Genomic DNA, 10,772 nt, shown 5'->3' on the forward strand with positions numbered 1-10,772 from the left:
GGTGAGAAATGAGAGACACACTCTCTCAGGGGTGAGGGGTGAGAGAAACACACTCTCTCAGGGGTGAGAAATGAGAGACACACTCTCTCAGGGGTGAGGGGTGAGAGAAACACACTCTCTCAGGGGTGAGAAATGAGAGACACACTCTCTCAGGGGTGAGGGGTGAGAGAAACACACTCTCTCAGGGATGAGAGGTGAGAGACACACACTCTCTCAGGGGTGAGGGGTGAGAGACACACACTCTCTCAGGAAACTTGGTACAGTACCATTTGTTTTCACAATGTCCTCACTCTCAGGGGTGAGGGGCGAGAGACACACACTCTCTCAGGGGTGAGGGGTGAGAGACACACACTCTCTCAGGGGTGAGGGGCGAGAGACACTCTACAAGTCAGAATATGAAAGCCGCACGTACTTTATTTACCTCATTTAATATTTCTTTTTAACATGCAGATGTGTACTCTTGTGTGTATTGTGTATATATATTTATTTTCCCTCGTCTTGCTGAAATGATAAAGAAGGTCGATCAGAAAAGGAAAAAACAGGGCGTCGCTAAGGGGGGTGACGTCACTCACCCGCGTCTTCCTCGCCGCGGGCTCTGGCGTCATCGCGGCGACGGAAGAGGAAGCCCGATGAACCATAACAACAACAACAGCAGTAATAATTCTGTATGGCTGTATTTAGAGTTGATATATGAAGTATGAAGTATTTTACTTCTGCCGTGTCCGCTTTCTGAAGCCGGCCGGGGTAGCAGGAGTGGCCGGCCCTGCGGACACGGGGGGCAGGACAGAGCGGGGTAGGTACGGCGGTCCCTCTGCCCGGCGGGGGGCAGTTTGGCATCGAGCACGACCGCAGCGCGGTGTTAAACACCCCCGCCAGCGACACAGCGCCAGGCCGTGCCTCTCTGGACAGCCATCAGTGATCTGGCAGTAATCATAACTTAATTATCTATTCAGTAATTAGATCATCAGAAATTATTAGATATGGTATAAGTATTAATTCTTTATCATAAAATCATTATTCAACATGAATAATTAGATCATTAATGCTTGAGAAGAATTAAAATGTACTGTTTTATCAGTAAAATATGTGAGCAAGTGTATTTTTTGTTTATTACTTTTTAATTGCGGAATAAATGTACATGTGAGAAAGATCTGCTGCCTGAGCTGCTGTCCTGTGTGGACTGTATAAACTGACTGATCTGCTGCCTGAGCTGCTGTCCTGTGTGGGCTGTATAAACTGACTGATCTGCTGTCTGAGCTGCTGTCCTGTGTGGACTTTGTAAACAGACTGAGCTGCTGTCCTGTGTGGACTGTATAAACAGACCCCTGAACTGCTGCCTGAACTGCTGTTCTGTGTGGACTGTATAAACAGACTGATCTGCTGTCCTGTGTGGACTGTATAAACAGACTGATCTGCTGCCTGAGCTGCTGTCTTGTGTGGACTGTATAAACAGACCCCTGAGCTGCTGTCCTGTGTGGACTGTATAAACAGACCCCTGATCTGCTGCCTGAGCTGCTGTCTTGTGTGGACTGTATAAATAGTCTGGATCTCCCTGCAGGAGACTCGGCCCACTGGAATCTGCCGGAATGGAGAAGGAGCTCAGTGGGCCGGCGGCGGTCCGCGTGACAGAACTGTTCCCGGCGAACTCCGAAGGCAGGACCAGCGAACCCGAGTCCGACCCAGTTACAGACGGGCAGCTCAGCGAGTCAGAGCCGGACAGCGATGGAGGAGACTCTGTCTGCTCTGGGGACATAACCACTGTCCGTGTCAAGGAGGAAATGGAGGCCGAAGACTGTTTCCACCCCGAGGGAGTGGAGTCGGTCCACATCAAGCAGGAAGAGACAGATGAAGAGGATTACATCTGTGGCGGACTTGCAGAGACGTCTGATTGCACTGACCACAACCCCGAGGTGCTAACAGTTCTGATCAAAGAAGAGCCAGATGACCCAGTCTGTGGCCCGGCTGACCCGGAACCCCAGCGGCCCGGCGCCGGAGCGCGGCCGTACCGCTGCGCTCAGTGCGGGAAGACGTTCAGTCACTCTCAGAACCTGAAGGCTCACCAGCAGATCCACACTGGCCAGGGCCCCTACATCTGCAGTGAGTGTGGGAAGAGTTTCACCCTGGTCCAGAACCTGAAGGTGCACCAGCGCATCCACAGCGGCGAGCGGCCCTACAGCTGCCCGCACTGCGGCAGGGGCTTCGTCTACTCGGGGGACCTGAAGAAGCACCAGCGCATCCACACGGGCGAGACCCCCTACCCCTGCGCCCAGTGCGGGAAGAGCTTCAGCCGGCTCGACCAGCTGCAGATCCACCAGCGCATCCACACTGGCGAGCGGCCCTACTGCTGCCCGCAGTGCGGGAAGAGCTTCATCGACTCGGGAGCCCTCAAGAAGCATCGGCAGACCCACACAGGCGAGAGGCCGCACCGCTGCTCGCACTGCGGCAAGGGCTTCACTCAGTCTGGGGACCTGAAGAAGCACCAGCGCATCCACACGGGCGAGCGGCCCTACCCCTGCGCCCAGTGCGGCAAGAGCTTCAGCCAGTCGGCGGTCCTGAGGAACCACGAGCGCACGCACACCGGCGAGCGGCCCTACTCCTGCTCCCAGTGCGGGAAGAGCTTCAGCCAGTCGGCGGTCCTGAAGAAGCACCAGCAGACCCACACGGGCGAGAGGCCGCACCGCTGCTCGCACTGCGGCAAGGGCTTCAGCCAGATGTCCAACCTCAGGACGCACCAGCGCATCCACACGGGAGAGAAGCCCTACACCTGCGCCCAGTGCGGGGAGAGCTTCATCCGCTCCATCGTGCTCAGGAACCACCAGCGGACTCACGCTGGGGAGAAGGCGTAGCTCTGGCCTCTGAATGGGGAACAACTCTGTGTTCTGTACTGTCACCGGGCTGTGTCCCTGAGCCTGTCCTCTCTGGGCAGCCAGGTCTGCCTGTGTCCAGTGTCTGTGTCCAGACTGTGGTCACTGAGCCTGTCCTCTCTGGGCAGCCAGGTCTGCCTGTGTCCAGTGTGTGTGTCCAGGCTGTGGTCACTGAGCCTGTCCTCTCTGGACAGCCAGGTCTGCCTGTGTCCAGTGTGTGTGTCCAGACTGTGGTCACTGAGCCTGTCCTTTCTGGGCAGCCAGGTCTGCCTGTGTCCAGTGCGTGTGTCCAGGCTGTGGTCACTGAGCCTGTCCTCTCTGGGCAGCCAGGTCTGCCTGTGTCCAGTGTGTGTGTCCAGGCTGTGGTCACTGAGCCTGTACTTCGTCATGGTCTGTTTCTGTCTCTTCTGTTTCTTCTGTCTCTTCAATCCCTCTCTGGATTGTGTTGAGCTGGATGTTCAGGTTATTTTTTACTCACAATAAAAACTTAATTGATGAGAGCATCGAGTCAGAGCAGGACTGTGCTGTGTGTGTGTCGGGGAAGGGTGTGTGTGAATGTGTGTGAGAGTTTCAGTGTGTGTGAATGTGTGTGTCTGGGAGGGGTGTGTGCGAGTGTGTGTCTCAGAGTTTGAGTGTCTCAGTGAGAGTGAGTGTGTCTCAGTGAGAGTGTGTAAGTGTGTAGGATGTGAGTATATGTCAGTGAGAATGTGTGAGGGTGTGTCAGGGAGAGTGTGTGTATATGTCAGTGAAAGTGTAAGTGTGTGTATATATGTCAGTGAGAGTGTAAGTGTGTATATGTCAGTGAGTGTGTGTCAGTGAAAGTGCTAGTGTGTCAGAGTGTTAGTGTGTGTATATATGTCAGTGAAAGTGTGTCAGTGTGTGTATGTCAGTGAGAGTGTGTAAGTGTGTGTCAGTGTGTGTGTATGTCAGTGAGAGTGTGTAAGTGTGTGTCAGTGTGTATATGTCAGTGACAGTGTGCTACTGTGTGTACATATCGGTGAGAGTGTGTAAGTGTGTGTGTATGTCAGTGAGAGTGTGTAAGTGTGTATATGTCAGTGTGTGTATGTCAGTGAGAGTGTGTAAGTGTGTGTCAGTGTGTGTGTACAGTATGTCAGTGAGTGTGTATATGTCAGTGTGTATATATCAGTGAGAGTCCTGGAGTTTGCAGGTTCACATCTCCAGTGAGGCTGTTCCCCTGAGACGGGCGCCCCCTGCTCGCTGTGTTCGACACACACGCCCGCCGCTCGGCGACGTGAATAAACGGAGCAAGACGACAGATGTACCGGTCCAGGAGGGGCTCATGAACACCCGCAGCCGCGCAGCCCCCTGCCAACATGGCGGCCGCCCCGGCCGCGGGCGCGCGTGTGACGTCACCCGCAAGCGCTCCGCCCCGCGGCCCGTGCCTTCCCGAGCCGCCGCGCACTTCCGGCCACCGGCGGTCCGCTCCTTGTTACGGAAAAGGCCGAGGCGCGCCGAGGCGGCCCGGGTGGTGTTTGTGCTGGTGAGCTTGCGGGTGTGTGTGTGTGTGTTTCCCTGCCCCGGTGGCCGCCGCTGAGCCCCCGGACATGTCTCGGCTCGCAAGAGGCGCGGTGCTGTGAGAGCGGCCGGCCGGACCGGAGCTCGGGGGCCCAGGAGCGCACAGGCCGGGCCGGGCCGTGCAGCCGCGGGACCCGGGTGGACAGACCGGCCCTGCGGACACAGGGGGCAGGACACAGCGGGGTAGGTACTGCGGTCCCTCTTCCCGGGGGGGGTAGTTTCGTGTCGAGCCCCAGCCGGCGACACGCGGTCACGTGAGCGGTCTGCGGCAGCGTCGGCGTCAGGCCCTGCAGCCGGGTGCTCGGGGACATGCAGACTCCTCACCGAGGGGCCTCCGCGCAGGCGGGCTGCTCTCGTCCAGCTGGAAATGTAAACAAAGCCTCTCTCCCTCTGACACCCTGTCCGACAGGCGTCTCTGCTGGTCTTCTTAGGGACCTCCAGTAGCCCCACCAGCAGAGCTGAGGTCTGAGGACACACAGAAGACAGACAGGACTCCAGTCTGGACACACACACAGCTCCTGACGACAGACAGGACTCCAGTCTGAGGACACACGCACACGCACACGCACACGCACACAGCTCCTGACGACAGACAGGACTCCAGTCTGAGGACCCACACACACACACAGCTCCTGACGACAGACAGGACTCCAGTCTGAGGACCCACACACACACACGCACACGCACACAGCTCCTGACGACAGACAGGACTCCAGTCTGAGGACCCACACACACACACAGCTCCTGACGACAGACAGGACTCCAGTCTGAGGACCCACACACACACACGCACACAGCTCCTGACGACAGACAGGACTCCAGTCTGAGGACCCACACACGCACACGCACACACACACACTGACCTACAAAAGACAGTTTGCACTGACCTGAGTTTCCTATACAGGGACTGTATATACTGCTCTGGTCTTCCTGTATAGAGAGACTAAGTGCACTGCTCTGATGTTCCAATACAGAGATACTGTTTATACTGACCCAAGCTTCCTATAATGTGACTGTATACAGTAACATATATATATATATGTGAGAAAAGATCTGCTACCTGAGCTGTTATCCTGTGTGGACTGTATAAACAGCCCCTGATCTGCTGCCTGAACTGCTGTCCTGTGTGGACTGTATAAACAGACTCCTGATTTGCTTCCTTGGCTGCTGTCCTGTTTGGACTGTATAAACTCACTGATCTGCTGCCTGAGCTGCTGTCTTGTGTGGACTGTATAAACAGACCCCTGATCTGCTGTCTTGTGTGGACTGTATAAACAGACACCTGAGCTGCTGTCATGTGTGGACTGTATAAACAGACCCCTGAGCTGCTGTCCTGTGTGGACTGTATAAACTGACTGATCTGCTGCCTGAACCGCTGTCCTGTGTGGACTGTATAAACAGACCCCTGATCTGCTGCCTGAACTGCTGTCCTGTGTGAACTGTATAAACTGACTGATCTGCTGCCTGAACCGCTGTCCTGTGTGGACTGTATAAACAAACCCCTGATCTGCTGTCTTGTGTGGACTGTATAAACAGACCCCTGAGCTGCTGTCATGTGTGGACTGTATAAACAGACCCCTGAGCTGCTGTCCTGTGTGGACTGTATAAACTGACTGATCTGCTGCCTGAACCGCTGTCCTGTGTGGACTGTATAAACAGACCCCTGATCTGCTGTCTTGTGTGGACTGTATAAACAGACACCTGAGCTGCTGTCATGTGTGGACTGTATAAACAGACCCCTGAGCTGCTGTCCTGTGTGGACTGTATAAACTGACTGATCTGCTGCCTGAACCGCTGTCCTGTGTGGACTGTATAAACAGACCCCTGATCTGCTGTCTTGTGTGGACTGTATAAACAGACACCTGAGCTGCTGTCATGTGTGGACTGTATAAACAGACCCCTGAGCTGCTGTCCTGTGTGGACTGTATAAACTGACTGATCTGCTGCCTGAACCGCTGTCCTGTGTGGACTGTATAAACAGACCCCTGATCTGCTGCCTGAACTGCTGTCCTGTGTGAACTGTATAAACTGACTGATCTGCTGCCTGAACCGCTGTCCTGTGTGGACTGTATAAACAGATTGATCTGCTGCCTGAACTGCTGTCCTGTGTGGACTGTATAAACAGACCCCTGAGCTGCTGTCTTGTGTGGACTGTATAAACAGACCCCTGATCTGCTGTCTTGTGTGGACTGTATAAACAGACCCCTGAACTGCTGTCCTGTGTGGACTGTATAAACAGACTGATCTGCTGCCTGAACTGCTGTCCCGTGTGGACTGTATAAACATACTGAGCTGCAGTCTTGTGTGGACTGTATATACAGACCCCTGAGCTGGTGTCTTGTGTGGACTTTATAAACAGACCCCTGAGCTGCTGTCTTGTGTGGACTGTATAAACAGACCCCTGAGCCGCTCTCTTATGTAGACTGTATAAACAGACACCTGATCTTCTTCCTGATCTGCTGTCTTGTGTGGACTGTATTAACTGACTGATCTGCTGCTTGAGCTGCTGTCTGTGTGTACTGTATAAACAGACCCCTGATCTGCTGTCCTGTGTGGACTGTATATACAGACCCCTGAGCTGCTCTCTTATGTGGACTGTATAGACACCTGATCTTCTTCCTGATCTGCTGTCCTGTGTGGACTGTATAAACAGACCCCTGAACTGCTGTCCTGTGTGGACTGTATAAACAGTCGCCTGAGCTGATGTCCTCTGTGGACTGTATAAACAGACCCCTGAGCTGCTGTCCTGTGTGGACTGTATAAACAGACCCCTGAGCTGCTGTCCTGTGTGGACTGTATAAACAGACCCCTGATCTGCTGTCTTGTGTGGACTGTATAAACAGACACCTGATCTTCTTCCTGATCTGCTGTCTTGTGTGGACTGTATTAACTGACTGATCTGCTGCCTGAGCTGCTGTCTTGTGTGGACTGTATAAACAGACTGAGCTGCTGTCTTGTGTGGACTGTATAAACAGACCCCTGATCTGCTGTCTTGTGTGGACTGTATAAACAGACCCCTGAGCTGCTGTCTTGTGTGGACTGTATAAACAGACCCCTGATCTGCTGTCCTGTGTGGACTGTATAAACAGACCCCTGATCTGCTGTCTTGTGTGGACTGTATAAACAGACCCCTGATCTGCTGTCCTGTGTGGACTGTATAAACAGACACCTGAGCTGCTGTCATGTGTGGACTGTATAAACAGACCCCTGAGCCGCTGTCTTGTGTGGACTGTATAAACAGACCCCTGATCTGCTGTCTTGTGTGGACTGTATAAACAGACCCCTGATCTGCTGCCTGAGCCGCTGTCTTGTGTGGACTGTATAAATAGTCTGGATCTCCCTGCAGGAGACTCGGCCCACTGGAATCTGCCGGAATGGAGAAGGAGCTCAGTGGGCCGGCGGCGGTCCGCGTGACAGAACTGTTCCCGGCGAACTCCGAAGGCAGGACCAGCGAACCCGAGTCCGACCCAGTTACAGACGGGCAGCTCAGCGAGTCAGAGCCGGACAGCGATGGAGGAGACTCTGTCTGCTCTGGGGACATAACCACTGTCCGTGTCAAGGAGGAAATGGAGGCCGAAGACTGTTTCCACCCCGAGGGAGTGGAGTCGGTCCACATCAAGCAGGAAGAGACGGATGAAGAGGATTACATCTGTGGCGGACTTGCAGAGACGTCTGATCGCACTGACCACAACCCCGAGGTGCTAACAGTTCTGATCAAAGAAGAGCCAGATGACCCAGTCTGTGGCCCGGCTGACCCGGAACCCCAGCGGCCCGGCGCCGGAGCGCGGCCGTACCGCTGCGCTCAGTGCGGGAAGACGTTCAGTCACTCTCAGAACCTGAAGGCTCACCAGCAGATCCACACTGGCCAGGGCCCCTACATCTGCAGCGAGTGTGGGAAGAGTTTCACCCTGGTCCAGTACCTGAAGGTGCACCAGCGCATCCACAGCGGCGAGCGGCCCTACAGCTGCCCGCACTGCGAGAAGACCTTCGTCTACTCGGGGGACCTGAAGAAGCACCAGCGCATCCACACGGGCGAGCGGCCGTATTCCTGCTCGCTCTGCGGGAAGGGCTTCATTCAGCTGGGCACCCTGCAGACGCACCAGCGCACCCACACCGGCGAGCGGCCCTACCGCTGCCCCACCTGCGGCAAGGGCTTCGTCTACTCGGGGGACCTGAAGAAGCACCAGCGCATCCACACGGGCGAGCGGCCCTACCCCTGCGCCCAGTGCGGCAAGAGCTTCGGCAGCGCGGGCAGCCTGGAGCGCCACCAGCGCATCCACACGGGCGAGAAGCTGTACTCCTGCCCCCAGTGCGGGAAGAGCTTCAACCACTCGGGCAACCTGGAGCGCCACCAGCAGACCCACACCCCCGACCGGCCCTTCCGCTGCCCGCAGTGCCCCAAGAGCTTCAAGACGGCGCGGTACCTGGCGCAGCACCAGCGCATCCACACGGGCGAGCGGCCCTTCCCCTGCGCGCACTGCGGCAAGCGGTTCATGCTGGCCGTGCACCTCAAGGCCCACCAGCGCATCCACGCCGCCGTCAACCCCTACCGCTGCGCGCAGTGCGACAAGAGCTTCGGCCAGCTGTCGCACCTGCAGATCCACCAGCGCACCCACACCGGCGAGCGGCCCTACCGCTGCCCCACCTGCGGCAAGGGCTTCATCTACTCGGGGGACCTGAAGAAGCACCAGCGCATCCACACGGGCGAGCGGCCCTACCCCTGCGCCCAGTGCGGCAAGAGCTTCAGCCAGCTCTCCCAGCTGCAGATCCACCAGCGCATCCACACCGGCGAGCGGCCCTACTGCTGCCCGCAGTGCGGGAAGAGCTTCATCGACTCGGGAGCCCTCAAGAAGCACCGGCAGACCCACACAGGCGAGAGGCCGCACCGCTGCTCGCACTGCGGCAAGGGCTTCAGCCAGATGTCCAACCTCAAGACGCACCAGCGCATCCACACGGGAGAGAAGCCCTACACCTGCGCCCAGTGCGGGAAGAGCTTCATCCAGTCGGGGGTCCTGAGGAAACACCAGCGGACTCACGCTGGGGAGAAGGCGTAGCTCTGGCCTCTGCTTGGGAACCACTCTGTGTTCCCTGCTGTCACCGGGCTGTGTCCCTGAGCCTGTCCTCTCTGGACAGTCAGGGCTGAATGACTCTGCATGGGAGTGACGAGTGACTCTGTCCCGTGCTGTCCCAGATGGAGTCGCTGTCCTCGCAGGAGAGACTCGGTCAGGTCTCTGCTCTGTAGAGGGCTGAGCAGACCCTTGTGCCAGTGGGCTTAGAGATCTTCCAGCACCTGTGTCTGTCTCTCTGTCCTCTCTGTCCTCTCTGTCCTCTCTGTCTCTCTGTCTCTCCCCTCTCTGTCTCTCTGTCTGTCCTCTCTGTCCTCTCTGTCTCTCTGTCTCTGTCTCTCTGTCTCTCCCCTCTCTGTCTCTCTGTCTCTCTGTCCTCTCTCCCCTCTCTGTCTCTCTGTCTCTCTGTCTCTCTGTCTGTCCTCTCTGTCCTCTCTGTCTCTCTGTCTCTGTCTCTCTGTCTCTCCCCTCTCTGTCTCTCTGTCTCTCTGTCCTCTCTCCCCTCTCTGTCTCTCTGTCTCTCTGTCTCTCTGTCTGTCCTCTCTGTTCTCTCTGTTCTCTCTGTCTCTCTGTCTCACCCTCTCTGTTCTCTCTGTCCTCTCTGTCTCACCCTCTCTGTCCTCTCCGTCTCTCCCTCTCTGTCTCTCTGTCTCTCCCCTCTCTGTCTCTCTGTCTCTCTGTCCTCTCTCCCCTCTCTGTCTCTCTGTCTCTCTGTCTCTCTGTCTGTCCTCTCTGTCCTCTCTGTTCTCTCTGTTCTCTCTGTCTCACCCTCTCTGTTCTCTCTGTTCTCTCTGTCTCTCTGTCTCTCTGTCTCTCTGTCTCACCCTCTCCGTCTCTCCGTCTCTGTCTCTCTGTCTCTCTGTCTCTCTGTCTCTCTCCCTCTCTCCCTCTCTGTCTCTCTGTCTCTCTGTCTCTATTCCTCTTTCACCACAGTGTCCTTATTGTCTGTTCTGTCTCACTCTCAGCCTCGCTTCCATTCAAAGATTGGATTTAAACTGTTTCTGATTAGTAATAAAAACAAAATGTTCTACTGTGTATGGATAAATCTGTGGGATCACTTTATTTCTCAAAAGAATTTTCTTTTACCAAAACGAGACTCCAGAAAAACTCCAGCTCACTGGTATGTATCGGGGACCTGGTGTCCTGCAGTGTTTCTCTCTGCTGACTGGTGTCCTGCTGCATTTCTCTCTGCTGACTGGTGTCCTGCTGCATTTCTCTCTGCTGACTGGTGTCCTGCTGCATTTCTCTCTGCTGACTGGTGTCCTGCTGCATTTCACTCTGCTGACTGGTGTCCTGCAGTGTTTCA

At 55.6% G+C, this 10,772-nt stretch overlaps 2 protein-coding genes across 2 annotated transcripts; both read left to right on the top strand.

Annotated features, from left to right (window-relative positions):
* The first annotated feature begins 603 nt into the window (after positions 1-603).
* Positions 604-3,364, top strand: LOC148807339 (uncharacterized). Its single transcript, XM_088909537.1, has 2 exons — positions 604-793; positions 1,559-3,364. The coding sequence occupies exon 2, from the start codon at positions 1,587-1,589 to the stop codon at positions 2,844-2,846; it is 1,260 nt and encodes a 419-aa protein (XP_088765663.1). The 5' UTR covers positions 604-793; positions 1,559-1,586; the 3' UTR covers positions 2,847-3,364.
* An 894-nt stretch (positions 3,365-4,258) lies between these two features.
* LOC148807340 (uncharacterized) lies at positions 4,259-10,505 on the top strand. The gene is made up of 2 exons (XM_088909536.1): positions 4,259-4,583; positions 7,747-10,505. The coding sequence occupies exon 2, from the start codon at positions 7,775-7,777 to the stop codon at positions 9,452-9,454; it is 1,680 nt and encodes a 559-aa protein (XP_088765662.1). The 5' UTR covers positions 4,259-4,583; positions 7,747-7,774; the 3' UTR covers positions 9,455-10,505.
* Positions 10,506-10,772: the final 267 nt, after the last annotated feature.

This window comes from Atractosteus spatula, unplaced genomic scaffold (assembly GCF_055471065.1).
Source record: "Atractosteus spatula isolate fAtrSpa1 unplaced genomic scaffold, fAtrSpa1.hap1 Scaffold_33, whole genome shotgun sequence".
In the NCBI taxonomy this organism is placed as follows: domain Eukaryota; kingdom Metazoa; phylum Chordata; class Actinopteri; order Semionotiformes; family Lepisosteidae; genus Atractosteus; species Atractosteus spatula.

What these genes read in the sequence shown, in the direction of transcription:
- LOC148807340 (XM_088909536.1), top strand. Translation starts at nt 7,775, where the DNA reads ATGGAGAAGGAGCTCAGTGGGCCGGCGGCGGTCCGCGTGACAGAACTG.
- LOC148807339 (XM_088909537.1), top strand. Translation starts at nt 1,587, where the DNA reads ATGGAGAAGGAGCTCAGTGGGCCGGCGGCGGTCCGCGTGACAGAACTG.